The sequence below is a fragment of the Molossus molossus genome, unplaced genomic scaffold, assembly GCF_014108415.1.
Source record: "Molossus molossus isolate mMolMol1 unplaced genomic scaffold, mMolMol1.p scaffold_m16_p_3, whole genome shotgun sequence".
In the NCBI taxonomy this organism is placed as follows: Eukaryota; Metazoa; Chordata; class Mammalia; order Chiroptera; family Molossidae; genus Molossus; species Molossus molossus.
Window position 1 is genome coordinate 127,004,045 of NW_023425366.1, and position 16,166 is coordinate 127,020,210.

General features: G+C 43.1%; 1 protein-coding gene across 1 annotated transcript; it reads left to right on the forward strand.

The window, feature by feature from the left end:
- Positions 1-839: 839 nt before the first annotated feature.
- ZKSCAN2 (zinc finger with KRAB and SCAN domains 2) lies at positions 840-13,355 on the forward strand. Its single transcript, XM_036280202.1, has 7 exons — positions 840-1,277; positions 2,220-2,397; positions 3,638-3,729; positions 4,072-4,198; positions 6,781-7,461; positions 9,631-10,119; positions 12,397-13,355. Exons 1-7 carry the CDS (start codon positions 897-899, stop codon positions 13,317-13,319), a joined length of 2,871 nt encoding a protein of 956 aa, XP_036136095.1. The 5' UTR covers positions 840-896; the 3' UTR covers positions 13,320-13,355.
- The last annotated feature ends 2,811 nt before the right edge of the window (positions 13,356-16,166 follow it).

Genomic DNA, 16,166 nt, shown 5'->3' on the forward strand with positions numbered 1-16,166 from the left:
CCCCACGGCCCTTTCTGCTGCTGCCCACTAGGTCCCGCGGCGTCCCCGCACTCGCGAGAAGAGCCCCCGCACGCCCCGCACCCCGAACGCCCTCAGCAGCCGTAGCCTGCGCTGCGCGCTCTCGCGAGACCACCATGCGGCCCGCTCCCACCTCAGCCCCCGCGGCGAGAAAGCGTACCCCGGCCCCGCGGCGCGAGGTCGCGGGCGGCGCATGCGTGGCCGCGGCTCCCAGAGCACCCCGCGCAGTCCACGGGCGGAGCGGGCGCGGCCGCGCGGGGAGCCGGCCGCCCACCCGTGAGGGGCCTGGCGTGATCCCGCGGCTGCTCTCCCTTCAGCGGCGGGACTGCGGCGCGGCCTTTGCTCGGCGTGCGGACGCGTGAGGACGGCCGGGCCGCCTCGGCCCGGAAGACCCGGCGTTGGTCCCGGGCGCCGCCGGCCCGCACCGGCCCCGCAGCGGCCCGGGCGCGCCGCCCTGCCCGAGCCTCGAACCCTGGGCCGGACGGGGTCTGCACGTCCGGCCCTCCCACCGGGCCGCGCCTCCCGGGAGCCGGACCCTGGACAGCCGGCACACCCCTGGGGCCTGGCCGTGCGCCCCCGCCCCCTGCGCGGAGCCCCGGCTTTCCCCCGGCCTCGCCGCCTGCTGGCCCTGGAAGAAGTGCTCCTGGTGCCCGCATCGCGGCAGCACGCCGTCCCCACCGGAGGCCCAGTTCCGGCGCTCGGCACAGTGACCGTTTCGAGGGCCGGGGTGCATTTGATTCATCAGCGGCCGTAGCCGGCCCTGCTGACACCCCGTTTTCCCTCTCCGCCTGCGTGTCGGTGAAGCAGCTGGCCCTCCGAGGGCTGGGGTGTGTGAGCCTGCTTCGAGGTGGACGAGAGGCTGGCCGCCGGGTTGGAGCATGGACCCTCCGCCGGACGTGGGGGGCTGCCTGGTAATGAAGGTGGAGCAGGACCCCGGCTGGGCATCGGAGCCTGTCCCTGAAGGACCCGCGAGCTGCGAGTCCGAGACCTTTCGCAGATGCTTCCGGCAGTTCTGTTATAAGGACGTGAGCGGACCCCACGAAGCGTTCAGTAAACTCTGGGAGCTTTGCTGCCGGTGGCTGAAGCCGGAAATGCGCTCCAAGGAGCAGATTCTCGAGCTGCTGGTCATTGAGCAGTTTCTCGCCATTCTACCGGAGAAGATGCAGGCGTGGGCGCAGAAGCAGTGTCCGGAGAGTGGAGAGGAAGCGGTGGCCCTGGTGATACACTTGGAGAAAGAGGCCGGAAGACCGAGACAGCCCGTGAGAGAGCATGTTCCAGATTTTTGTGTGTAGAAAGAAGGGGGTGGGTACGCCAGACATGCGTTGCAGGAAGTGCTCATTATGAAAGGATAGTGGTACTAAAGAAAGACCTTCACAGTGAATTCCCTTGAAGATCAAGTAGGACAATACGCTTTGGTTGAAGTAAGATCTTCCAAATGAAACTAAACAGTATTCATCTAAATATTTGTTTCAAGTCTTTGGCATAATGTTTTCCAAAAAACGATATGCGAGAATTTATGCTTCACAGGGTTTGACGTTTGCAGCTTGGTCCTGAAGAGGGTTGGGGGGATAACAGACTTCAGCAGTTATCCCAGGGCCCTCTCTAATCCTTCACTGTCCCAATCCGTGATTTCTGAAGTGGCCTCAACGCCATCATCCCATTACTCTTTTCGGTTTAACTACCAGGTCTTGATTTGTCAGTGGCTTTGCATGGTCATTTGGTTGTTTTGCAGCAGCCGTTCCATTAACCTCATGGAATCCTGCACGATTTGCAAGATGTGCAGTTTCGCCTTGCTCAGGATTTGCACTTGCGTAAAGATCCGATTACCGTCATGGTTCTTTGTTGGTCAAGGATAGACACTCAATGTGGAGATTAAACTTATGTTTTCATTTCACTAGTGAATTTGTGTTCTGATAACTCACTTCTCTGTGAGCCTAGTAGATGTGAGGACTCAGATGATCTCTGTTCTAATAACAAGAAGGCTCTGTACTTCATGCCTGACAGATTTGCCCCTTTGTATATTAAAAAAGAGCACTCTTCATTCCCTTAGTCCAGACTTATGGACAGTACTATTAAACCAATACCCTTAGAGACTCCATTCTTGGGAATGGACTGCAATTTCATTCATTCCTTCTCAGATCATCTATCCTTATTTGCTATCTTTTTCTCCCTTTTTTTTTCATTATGGCTTTATTTCCCAGGTTTGCAATCCTGGGCACTCAGAGAAACAAGCCCCACTTGGAGCAGTGTGGGATGTGGCAAACTTTCCACCAGAGACCCATCCCAGAGTGGTGTCTCGGGAAGAAGCTGGAAGCCTGCACTCAGGACACCAGGAGCAGCTGAACCCAAAGAGAGAACATCGGCACTTACCCAAGAATGGTAAGAACTCAGAAGATGCCCAGTGCAGACCATGGCAGATTTATTTTGTAGCCCTAACACTATGACTTGCTCAGAATAGTAACCACTCAATACATATTTGAGAATAAGTTGAATATTGGGGAGAAAGACTTTATTAGCTCCATCTTTCGAGGGGTACACTGCCTGTAGTGTACAGGACCATGTAATTTCTTTAGCATACTGAAGGGTATTAACTTACACTAGGGGATGCAAACTGGTCAATCATGCGCCAAGTCAGATTTATTTTGTTTTACCTACAAAGGATTTTTGGTTTGGAGGTTTTGTTTGTTTGTTTTTAGTTTTCAAGGTTTAAGACTTTTGATATTTTATACAAAAATCCAGATTTCTGGCTTCTCTTGAAAAAAATTAAAAGGTTGGCTATCCCAGGTCCATAGTCTCACAAAGAAGCATCAACTGGCGCTAAGCATTGCTGTACTTTTCAATGGGACATGTGCTCTCTCCTTCCCACATGCCTTACCTGGCCCGTTTCATGATGTACTCTATCTGCTTACTCCCTAAAGTATTGGCATTTGTGAGTCCTGCTTTAGGTTACCATGGTTTCAGGCATAGTTCTGAACTCCTGGAAAAAATGATCAGTTTGTATTTGCTGCTGTTTATTACATGCCCATTTCTTCTTTTATTTTTTTTAATCCTCATCCGAGGATATTTTTTTCATTTATCTTCAGATAGAGTAGGAGGGAGAGAAAAAGAGAGAGAGAAAAAAATTCATGTGAAAGAGACACATTGTCTGGTTGCCTCCTGCACAACCCAGACCAGGGCCAGGGATGAACCGCAACCAGATGTGCCCTTGACCAGAATCGAACCTATGGCTGATTGGTCTGCAGACCAATGCTCTAACCGCTGAGCAAACCAGCCAGGGCACGTGCCCATTTCTTTCTTTTGTTTGTTTTTAATCCTCACCCAAAGACATTTTTCCATTTTTTGTTCAGGTAGAGTGGGAGGGGGAGAGAGAGAGAGAACCATCAGTGTGAAAGGGACACATCGAGTGGTTGCCACCCACACCACCCAACCAGGGCCGGGGACAAACTGCAACCGAGGTACATGCCCTTAGCAGGAACCGAACCTGGGTCTCTGTGGACTGCAGGCAGACACTCTAACCGCTGAGCCAAACTGTCCAGGGCCATGCCCATTTCTTAAGAGGAGAAGCAGTATGAATTAAAGGACCAGATCCTAGGACACTAATTGTTTCTTTCTTTTACAGCTCGGCCTTCTCCCTGGGTTCCCATCCCTGCTGAAGAATGGAACACCATAAATAAGGAAGTAACAACCATAAAACTTCCTGTTGAGTCTCAGGTAAATTGTATTGTTCTCTCTGGCCTTCCTTTCTAGGGTATTCAGTCGTAATGATTTACTGGGCCTTCACTGTCCTCAAATTTTTATACTCCCACCAAGAGACCTATTCCCTCTTATTCCTTTTTCAGAAAACATTCGACCTTTTTCTGAGAGATGGGGCACCTTGAAAGATCATCTGCCTTATGATTCTTTATAGTGTCTTTTGCTTCATTTGGCACATAATATACCCTTGGTTCCTTGATTTTAATTCTTCTTTAAGGCCCTTCTGTGCTTTATTCAGTATTCATCCTTCAGAGACCCATGTGGTTATCTTGGTAGTCACTGCTGTTAGTGTTGTTACAGGGACCAGTGAAAGATGTCCATATGGCAAGAGGATTTTCCTACAAAAAGAGTGTGCAACAGATTCCTGCTCACAGAGACCTCTACCGAGGTGTTAAGGAAGAGAGAGCTGGGAACATGGTTTCCCTGGGTAAGGATTCTTTCCCTTTTCAGATAAAAGATTTGGGGATTTCTAACATATTCATTCTACTGATGATAAAATAATTATAAATGTTAACACTTAAAGGACTTCCATGGGTTGTCTAATCATTTTTGCAGCTAGCTTACCAGACCTGTAATCACTTACCCATGTTCTCTTGCCTTACTCATCCCTCATCCCTTTGTTCCATTCTAAAATTTACATATCTTTATTCTTATAATTTAATGATTAAAACACTAGAGAAGTTGTTTTTTTTAATTTTTTTTTTTTATTGATTCTAGAGAGAGAGGAAGGGAGAGAGAGAGATAGAAAAATCAATGAGAAAGAACATTTATTAGCTGCCTCCTGCATGCCCCACACTGGGGATCGGTCCCACAATGAGGGCATGTGCCCTGACCGGGAATTGAACCGGCGACCTCTTGGTGCATGGGTTGATGCTCAACCACTGAGCCACACTGGCCAGGCTGGAGAAGTGTTATATGTCTTTATATTATTTAAATGTAAACTTATATCCACTAAACTAAAAACTCCATAAAGTCACAAGATCTCTTTGGGATTTGTTTTTGTTTAACTCTAGTAAACTCAGCTTTGTTTCTCAGGGCCTGACACATTGGTAGGTGCCCAACATATAATTTGTTGGGTGGATGGAAACTTATAAATAGAAAAAATAATAATTTTAATACAATAACCTCAATAGCGTGTTGTGAATTATTTATATAGCACAATTTCAGGCACACATCACCACTGAAGCATCACTTTATAAGCAAAACCTACATTAGCAGTAGGGCTAAATATGATTCATTTATATGCAAGCTACAAGTCAAAGACTACTTATAAATAAAATTGTAGGCCTAAAACATGCACTAATATACACTATAGATATTTTTTGCTGTCTATTAGCCACATGCAGCTATTTAAATGTATAAAATTAGATAAAATTAAAAATTCAGTTCCTCAGTAGCAGTGGCCACATTTAAGGAATTCAGTAGCTGTATTTGACAGCACAGTTATAGAACATTTCCATCATCACAGAAAGTTCTATTGGACAGTGTTACAAATAGACACTTAAGTAGAGAGATTATAAAATGGAGCATGTCAAACAATGAATAAGATAAACCAACAGTCGTTTATATAGAAAGCAGTTTTTAAGAAATGACCAACTTCAGACCAACTGACAATACACCATAACAAAGCACTCTTCCCAAAGAAGCAGGCATCCCAGCCATCTGCCAGCTTGTGTACACAATGGATGTTTCCTAGTGTTGTCTTAGATCACACAGCATCCAGACTAGTAAGTGCTGAATTGAGACCTTTGTAAATTCTAAGTGGTAAGTGGTATAGGGACCATCCTTTAATACAGATTTAGCCCATGCCTCCACATATAATTATAGAGTATGAAGACCTAGGCCCAGAGACCCCACCCCAATTTTTATATCATAGATTGTAAACTAATGGCTTATTATCTAGCCTGTATGGGTATTTTGGCCTTGCATAAAGTTTCCATTTAAACTTAGTTTATAAATCTAGATTCCCAGTATCTCTTGAAAAATCAATTGCAAGGCACATGTGCCCCATGGGCCCACAGAATAAGGGTGCTCATGCTGAACTACCACTGTTCTCACTCCTGCCACTTCATGTGGTTACGTTGCCAACTTAGTCCTTATAGATACTGAGTTTTCGTTGTACCTATGCTTACTTATCTCATGTAAAAATAAAGAGCAAACCTCCATCCCCAGGGTTTTTTCAGAAGGGGTTTGATTTAATGTTTTTTCTCTAAGAGAATTCTGTGAAGCCTCTTTGTGTGTTACCTAGAAAAGAAAACTAAATTGTATTACAAACTTACTGGGCATTGGACACTTCACATATGATCATTTATTTAATATTCCCAGGACCTCTTTGAATATATGATATTATTCCCTGAGAAACTGAGGCTCAGATTAAGAAGCTTCCCTGGTCAGAAAGTAAAGTAAGTGGTGGAGCTAGGATGCACATTTAAGACAGGTGGCTCTCTAAAGTGTTGTAAGGTGACATACTCTCAGTCTGCTTCCCTATTCTTACATCACTTTCCTATTTATCTTGCCAGATGTGTCCAGAAATTCTTGACTTCTCATCTCTCATAGCCCAGTGTGTATGTGTGTGTGTGGTTGGGGTGGGGTGGGGAGATGTGGGGAGCAGATATAAGCACATTTTATTTTATAAGTAACAAATACTGGTCAGGAGCATACTGTGAACCTAGTGCAGGGTTAGATACTATGAGGGAATCAAAGATAATAAAATACGTTTTTTACTCTTAAAGTTTTTCCTTTAGAACCAGCAGGGAAATAAGTGGTATGTACATGGGAAGTAAAGTGATAGTGTAAGTTAGTAGATGATTGTGCCAGAGAACTTGTGTAACAATAACTATAGTGTGCACTGTCATGGTTGAGGAGGACCCTAGAAGAGAGGTGACTGGACAAGACCTTTGAAGGACAGGCATGAACAGTGGTCCAGGAGAGCATGCTCCAGCAGAAGGTTGGGAATGCAGTAATGAATGACCACTATGTCTAGTATGAAATATGTTTCTCTTACTATAGGAAAAGCAGTATCTACTAACAAGATAGCCCAGGTGGAGCAAAGAAAGGAGCCATGGACCATAGGTCTACATTCCTCTAGTAAAAGGAATATTCTACAAAGCAACTACATCAAGGAAAAGTCCGTTCATGCTGTTCAGGTTCCTGCAAGGAATGCAGGAAAGATGCGGAGAGAGCAGCAGCAGTGGGGCTTAGAAGATGAAAAAATAGCAGGCGTGCATTGGAGCTATGAGGAAACGAAGACTTTTCTTGCAATTCTCAAAGAGTCCCGCTTTTACGAGACACTTCAGGCTTGTCCCCGAAATAGCCAAGTGTATGGTGCTGTAGCTGAATGGCTGCGAGAGTGTGGCTTTCTCCGAACCCCGGAACAGTGTCGGACCAAATTCAAAAGTCTCCAGAAGAGCTACCGGAAAGTGAGAAATGGCCACGTGCTCGAGCCCTGTGCCTTCTTTGAGGACATGGATGCGTTGTTGAACCCTGCAGCTCACGTATCACCCACTGACAAGCCAAAGGAGATTGTATCTCTCCCTACGCTGAAGAGAATTGGTATCAGTACTAAAGAACAGATCAGTTTAATGGAGGAAGAGGAAGCTGCAGAAGAATCTGATGGTGAGGACGCAGGCATCGAATTTATCCGCAAGTCTGAGATTTGTAGTACCCCTGTCTTATTTCAGAACCTGAGCGGTAAGAATTGTGTTTTTTATTTGGTTTGAAAATGGATGATGTGGTCTTGTGGAAAAAGGAGTCGTCCACAAGTGACTAGTCCTGGGGAGTGCTGTCATGCAAACCTTGCCTCCAATCACTGACTGGCCGCATAACTAATAGTTTTCTCAGGCATCTGTTGCTGCTCCCAGCACAGTCTGAGTACAGCACTGAGTAACCACAGAGGGTTCCTTTTGAGGTTAGAGCACAGCATAGATTTTGAGTATGTGGGGCCAGAGTGTTGTAAGGATCTAACATTATCCGAGAATTGGTATAAAGTAGTCAAGTGTGTTAGATTGTAGTCAGGCAAAGATACATTATTACAGCATCTAGAATAACCAGCGAAAGAGTGTGTAACTAAAACATTAGTAAAAAAAAAAAAATGAAATTCTAAAAGAAGATAAGAAAGGAGAGAGAAATATATTTTTAATTACAAACTTAGAGACTATCATACATTTAAAAGCAACTGTATGTTGCTTACAAGAGATACATCTTATATATAATAACAGAGACATTGAAATTAAAAGGGCAGAAGAAGATATATCATATACCATACAAAAGAAAGCTGGGACATGCTTTAAATTTGGGGGCTGGGACATACAGGACTAAACTGCCAGTTAATAACTATGTGACAGTAGACACATTGTGTAAGTTCTGTGAACTTCAGTTTTCTTATCGGTAAAGTATGCCAGGGTTGTTGTTTGTTACATGACATGACATACATGAAGGCATTCTGCAGATGTTAACACACAATAAAACATTGCCTAGTATCACTGTTACTACTAATGTTTCTCTGCTCCACCTTATAAAAAGATAAGTTCTTAGAACAGAAAAATAAATTAGGCAGGAGACTGCATCTGTTAAAAAGAAATAGCTCTCAAGAAAAAGATGGAAAGATGAGTTATGCATGCACAGGTATTCACCAATCTGGAAATCCATAGACATGAGGGTGGGGTTCTTAGAATGGTCTCAAGTATGGGAATCCAGTGAGGTACTAGAAGAGACTACCCAGTAAGATGAGGATAGGAATGACTTTTTCCTACTTACAGGGCCCAAAAAGCATAGTGTAACAACCTATATTGTGACATGTCATAGAAATTTTATTCTGCTATAAAAGCAGGATATCTGCTTGTGTTACTGAACATTTCATCTCTCAAAGTAATGGACTCAGTGACATCAAAAATTACTGAGTCCAGATGATGTAGCTCAGTGGTTGAGTGTTGACCCAGGCGCCAAGAGGTCGCTGGTTTGATTCCCAGGCAGGACATGTTCAGGTTGTGGGCCCTATCCCCAGTGGGGAGCATGCAGGAGGCGGCCAGTCAGTCTTCTCTCTCATCGATGTTTCTATTGCCCTGTCCCTCTCCCTTCCTCTCTCTAAAATCAATAAAGAAAAAAAAATTTTTTTTAATTACTGAACAAAACTCTTCAAGGAAGACTGTTTTAAAAAGTGATAGGAACTTTGGGGAAAGTTTCTGCTGGGTGTCCCTGTCCATTCTTAACTTGAAAGGACAGCTAAATTCTTAATCACCAGAGCAGCATCAGACTGGGAGACTGTATTTTAACTCTACCAAATAAACTGAGATTAGTTTATCAATTTCTGTTTTTAAAAAATCCTATTGGAATTTTTACTTTATAGATTCATCTGAGAATCAATATCTGTACAACTTGAGTCTTCCTAAACAGAAACATAATATCTTTTCATTTTTTCCTAGTTCTTTTATGTCTTAAAATATTACAGATTTTTTTTTATCCTCACCTGAGGACATTTTTGTATTTATCTTCAGATAGAGAAGAGGGAAAGAGGGAGGAAGAGAGAAACATCGATGTGAGAGAGACACATTGACTGGTTGCCACCCACACAACCCCAACCAGGTCTGGGGACAAACTGCAACCGAGGTACGTGCCATTAGCGGTAACCAAACCCGGGACTCTCTGGTCCAGAGACTAATGCTCTAACCGCTGAGCCAAACCAGCCAGGGCCAGATTTTTTTATATAGACCGCGTTTTGATAAAGCTTATAGCAGGCATATCATAGTTCCTGTGGCTACTGTGAATGGGATTTGTTTTCTTTTACTTTTTAAATTTTGTAATGTTGTATAGAGGCTACAGACTCCTTTTCTTATATCTTTGAACTTTGTCTTTGAATGGCAGGTGTACACTGGGGCTACGAGGAGACCAGGACTTTTCTTGATATCCTCCGTGAGACTCGGTTTTATGAAGCACTTCAGTCCTGCCATAGGAAAAGCAAATTGTATGGGGCTGTGGCTGAACAACTGCGAGAGTGTGGGTTCCTACGGACACCAGAACAGTGCAGGACCAAGTTCAAAAGCCTTCAGAAGAGCTACCGCAAAGTGAAAAATGGTCACGTGCTAGAGTCCTGTGCTTTCTACAAGGAAATGGATGCCCTGATAAATTCTCGAGTATCTGTCCCCTCCACCAACACCTCAGAAGTCCCACCACACTCAAGGCAAGAAAGAGAGGATATTGAGATTGAACCCCAGGAACCTACAGGCTGGGAACCTGAGGAGACCTCACAAGAGGCTATAGTAGAAGATTCTGGCAGCGAGAGAATGAGTGAGGAGGAAATTGTACAAGAGTCAGAATTCCAGAGACCTCCAAGTCTACTACAAAGCCCAAGTGGTAAGGATCATTAAGGGGCTGTGGCCTAAAAGAGAATAAGTGTAACTTACTGAAAAATTAGTAGATTTGGCATGTTATTCAGGAGTATTTATTCATTAAACAAATATTTGAGGGTCCTGTGCTGTTTGAGGGACAGGGGATATAACAATGAATGAAACAAAGTCTGTGTGCTTGTGATGCTTCTATTCAAGGAAGGAGTTTGCATTCTAGTGGTTTGGTCTTTGGGATCTCAGCCTAGTTTTTTCTGGATGGGTCAAGCAATATTTTATATCTCCTGAGGGAGAAAATTTGGAATTATACATGAGAAAAAACTCAGACGAAGAGGTGTGTCAGTAAGCCCAAAACAGAAATGTCTCCGTGATGTGTGGTGTGTATGAGAAAAAGGATAGGCAAAGACCAAATGAGAGACGGGGGCTTTATCCTGGTTCTCAGCTCCACCTGCATATTTCCCATTGACTGCTGGGAACCCTTGTGGGCATCTCATCGACTTAAATTTTTCAAAACTAAAATCACCATCTTCCTTCCCACACCATGGCTCGTCCCTATGTCCTCCTACAGGTCATCCAGACTTAAAACTTTAGAGATATTTTTGATGCCTTCTCTCCCATTGTTTATAACCAGTCAGTAACACTTTTTGTTTTCAACTGTTGTAGAACTTTTATCTGTCCCCTCTTTAGTTCCCGTAGCCCATACCCTAGTTCAATCTTTGTGTCTGTTACCTAGACTGTTGTAAAAGTCTCCAAACCAGTTTACTGTATCAGCCTTATATTAACATTCCACAGCCATCCTTACTTAACCTGAGCTCTTATCTTTATGTCCTTACCTGTTCATATTTTCCTTTCAAAACTAATCTCATTCAAAACAAACATTAGAGAAGAAGGAAATTCATATACATGCTCTCTGGTATTTTTATATTGGAAATTGTGATATGAAGGCTGAAATCATTAAGCCCTACATAACCCTGGTTTTGATAACCCTGGAAACAAAGTCCAATGGTTCCATCTCTTGTGAATCTTGTCTTTTAAGTTGAACTCCAGATCTATCATCAAATTATCAGGCTTTGTGTGAACCAACTACTAGGCTGTGACTTCCACCAGATCCCAAAGCAATGTTAGACCCAATCAGAATGCTTCAAAAGAACTGCTAAATGAACAGTGGCATTGTCGGGGCTTTTTACTTAAGTTAATGGAATGGTTGATAGCTGCTCCTCCCCACAGCCCATGTCACAGCTGTCCCGCTTGGGACGGAAGGATATCAGCAGTTTCAACTCGGTGTGTGGAAAGAAAGTAATGTTAAAACTGGCAAGTAGAAACGAGGTAGTATAGCAAAATGCTTATGAACAAGGGTTTAATAATTAACCAAGCCTGGATTGGGCCTAAGTTACACAGCTTATGAAATCATTTGTGGATAAAATAATACAATGTTTAGAATTTTCTTTAAAATAATCTGGGTAGAGGGAACAGGGGGTATGTAGGAATAGAGATGAAACAAGATTGGCAATGAGAGATCATGGAAGTTCATTGTCCATACAATTCTCTACCTTCCTGTATGTTTGAATTTTTCATAGTAAAAACTTAATACAAAACCACATAATTAAGTAACCAAGACAGAGTCAGAACCAGAGCTGTCTGATTCCAAAGCCTTTGTTTCTTAACCATTTTATGCTCTCTGTTCAGAGAACTTCTTGTAAAAGCTGGAATCCAAGGTGTACCTTGTAGTTAACATGCGCTATAGATGAATGAGGAGAAGATTGTTCTAGTTTGGGGAACAGTGAGAACTAAGTTTGAAATAGTGTGGTCTGTGTGAGAGACAGCCAGAAAAACAGTAACGGGAACATTCGAGGAGAAGAAAGAAGTACTCTTGAATAGGACATGATTAGATATTGATGAACTTAAAAGTCCATTGAAGAATTTGAACTTGATCACTAGAATCTACTCTAGATACTAGTCTAATGTAGTGTATTTTAGGATAAAAGTGAAATTTTGAAAGCAGTATGAATTAGAGGGGAACTTTAGGAAGATAAGCCGATTTGCTCCTATGTTAATCAGGATATGGATGAGGAACAGTTCAATTCAGAAGACATTTCCAAAGGCCTACCTTGAACTAGGTGTTATTGGTTGGTCTTGGAATTGAATGAACATAAGGCATAATGAATCAAGGAAGAGTAACAGAACCTGAGGCCAGTGAAGTGTACAGGGATCCTAACAAATGAAGCCTTGAAAGCCATGTGTATGTTAATACAGGACTGCTCTGAATTTCTTATTGTCTTTTTTTCAGATTTTGAAATTGGAGGTAGTATCAAGGAGGATGCAATGCAGATAATATATAAGGACATGGAACAGCACAGGGCGTTAATAGAAAAATCTAAAAGAGTTGTTTCCCAGAATACTGATCTAGTTAACTATCATAAAAAGGAATACATCTCAGGAAGACAGTGGGAAAACCATCAAGGAATCAGACAGGGAAAGCTGATGTCTCAGCCTAGAGATTTAGGGAAAGCTGTAGTGCATCAGAGGTCTTTTGTGGCAAAGAGACCCTACAGACTTCTCAAGTACGGAGAAAGTTTTGGAAGGAATACCCGTCTTCTGTGCCGGATGATTCACCAGAAGGAAAATTCTTATAAGTGTAGTATCTGTGGGAAGTGCTTTGGTAGAAGCAGGAGCCTCATCAGACACCAAAGAATCCACACAGGAGAAAAACCCTTTAAATGTCTTGACTGTGGGAAAAGCTTTAATGACTCCTCAAACTTTGGTGCCCACCAGAGAATCCATACAGGGGAGAAGCCCTACAGCTGTGGAGAATGTGGGAAGTGCTTTAGTCAGAGCTCAAGTCTCATCATACATCAGAGAACCCACACAGGTGAGAAACCCTATCAGTGTGGAGAGTGTGGGAAAAGCTTCACCAACAGTTCTCATTTCAGTGCCCACCGCAGGGTTCACACTGGTGAGAATCCCTACAAATGCATGGATTGTGAAAAGAGTTTCAGTAATTGTACACGATTTCGAGAACATCGGAGAATGCACACTGGAGAGAAGCCCTATGGGTGTGCCCACTGTGGCAAACATTTCAGTAAGAGTTCTGTTCTGACCAAACATCGGGAGGTCCATGTGAGAGAAAAGCTCCTGCCACATTCTCCATCTATGTATTCCCCAGAGAACCTACATAAGGGAAGAACTGACGACTTCAGGAAGACTTTTTGATGACGATTTCTTCTCTTTCTGTGTCCCTTTAGCCATCCTACCCTCATCTCACTCTTGGTATCTTTTTTTAGCTATAAAGTGTAATTCCCAAGATAAGCTTAAGAATATAAATAAACTAAAGACTTGGATCTTGTTCTCACCTCTGCCTCTAACTTGACCAGTCCATCCCTCTCCTTCTATGTGTCTCAGCTTCTCCTTTAATAAAGGGGAGAACATAAATTGAGTTCAGAATGGAGTTCTCTTCAATATGTCAAGGCTACTACTATAGGATTGCTACGTCCAGCAACATTCAAGATCCTTCCGTGTAGGTGAGAGTTGTTTTCAAGGAGATGAAAAATGCTGAAAGGTGTGTTTTGTTATCTACCACGTGAGATCCTGGATGCAGCTTGAACACAGAGTTTCGTGTTTGGGTAGAACTTGCAGGAGTCCTACATCAAGTCCATTTTGGTTTTGAAGACAGACATAAAGGAGACTGAAGGTTTTATAACTTCCATCAGAAGTCTGTTGCAGTGTACTTTTTTGTGTCAAGAAGTTGATCCAAATAGCTAGGGTAGAATTCCTGTTGTGTCCCTGAAGTCACATTAGCAATGCCTTGCCCTCCATAGAGACCAGAAGCAGCTGATCATCCAAATCCTCTATGTCCCAGCCTTTTCTGTCCCTGAACACTGAATCCCCTGGGTTGCTGCTTCTAGCATATAAGAATCCATACATCCTACACTTACCTCTTCATGTGCTGGGTGCTCTTGTCTGGCTCTTCTGAGCTATCACACCCCCCTCAGATTGACTAGGCTGCATGATCATGGTGTGTCATTAAAATAAAGTAGGATTTCAGACACATTCTAGTTCTCCCCTGTAACTTCTCCAGATCTTATCTAGAACATGACGTGTATTGGCGTATTTATGCCTCCCAACCCCACACTTTAGTATAATATTATATAATCATAGTTCTCTAAAACTTTAAGGGGGTAAAAAGAAGTAGAGTCCTGAAACATTATTTCTAAGACCAGTCGAACTCCTTAGGCCTGCTTTAGATCAGATTGCCACCTCCATCCAGACCAGCCCTCCAGGGCTGTTTGTCGGATATTCTCTTTCCGAGGCTTCTAGACTCTATAGGATCACGACCCTCACTGTAGAGCCCTGAGTAATTTGTACAATTCTTAGCTCAGTGAGTGAGAGCAGAGTATTTGCAGAAACTTCCAATCCAGAACATGTTAGTGTTCTCTTCATTTACCTGTGTTCCTGAAAATTCTTGATAACCCCTAACACTAGCCCCACAGTGAAGGAAGGGTTCAGATAGATGGAGACAGTTCATTTCTGGAAGTCAGATGAAAACCAGGAATGTGGTCATCCAAGGCTGGTTGCTTGGTTGCTTTGGGAGGGAAAAGTCATGGTTTGGTGGAAAGATAACCAGAGTCAGGGCTGGGGGTAGACTCTTCTTTTGATCTTATCTCTCCTTTCCTTTGTCATATGCTCTCTTATTTAAACACATCTGGAGCTAATATTTTTCCTTTGACGATTGACTGTTGAAACTTGCTCAACAGAGTACCAAGAAGGGTAGGCAGTTACGGTGCCAGCATAGGGTATGGCCTGCTGGAAGGCAGGTGACTCAGGTAAATGTTGATAGATGTTCTGATTTACACTTGGAAATGCTATGCTTGTTCATATCTGAATAGATTAATTTTTTGTGTGTTGTCTGGTTTTCTTTGTTTTCTTCTTAATTTTTATTTTGTAATTACAGTTGACATGCATTACTGTATTGGTTTCAGGAGTATGTGTTGTCTGAATCAGACTTTTAATGGTAAGTGCAGCTTCATGTTGGTAGTGTTCCTAGCGCAGTAAGATGTGTTAGTGCCAGTGAGCGTGTGCTTATATTGTGTAGATGTTCTGGAATTCCAGCTCTAGAGAAGGTGTACATTAATAGAAGTCACCATTAGTAATACATACACAGGATTGATGATTATATTGACTAATGCATGATTCAGGAAAGGTGATTTATTCATAAATATTAAGCACCATGATGTGTTAAGGCCATATTCTAGGCACAATGAAGGATACGAAAGTGAAAAAGGAGGCATGGTGCCTGTACTCAAGGAACTTGAAATGTGATAGAGGAAGTATTGCAGCAAAAGGTAATGCCACTTACATGCAGGTTACAAAGGTCAGTGACTGACTCATGAGAAAACCTCCTTCACTTCAAAAAGAGTTTTCCTAACTTGCCTAAAATCATATTCTTTACCCATGTCTCTCAGACTTCCCTAGTTGCCGAAAGGTTCAGACCCAGCCCGTCTCCTGTGGGACAAACTGATTCTCTTTTAGCCTCAGATGTCTGGGATCAAGCTCAGGTGAAGTTCGGGTTCCCCTACCAATACTCCTGATTGCAAGTGGGCTGCTGAGACGTATCAAACTAACTTAATGAAGTTTGTCTCTGTTTGAGGAGACAGTAGGTCCTGCCCACCATTCAACAAGACTCCTTGCATTTCATCCTTTTTCAGTTGGACTGTGAAAGTCAAAGTGAATATGTCTTTTATGTAACATAGCACTGCCTTTATGACAATCCATAGGAGAAGGCTTGTTTTAGAGCTCATTACCAGGGAATCAGCTCTGATCCTAAGCAAAAAAAAAAAGTTATCTTTAAAAACACTGTGATTTTTATAACTTACTGCTCTTCTTGTTTTGTTCTGGCTGCCGGGAAGCTCAACAAAATTTACAACCCACCTAAACCAACTACCTAAAACCTGTATTTATTTAATCCTGTCTTATTTCTTTGAAAATTATCTCAAATCCTATGTTTTTTAAGTGGTATAAACAGACGTTCTATTTTCTGACACCTTACCCAAGGCACTTTGG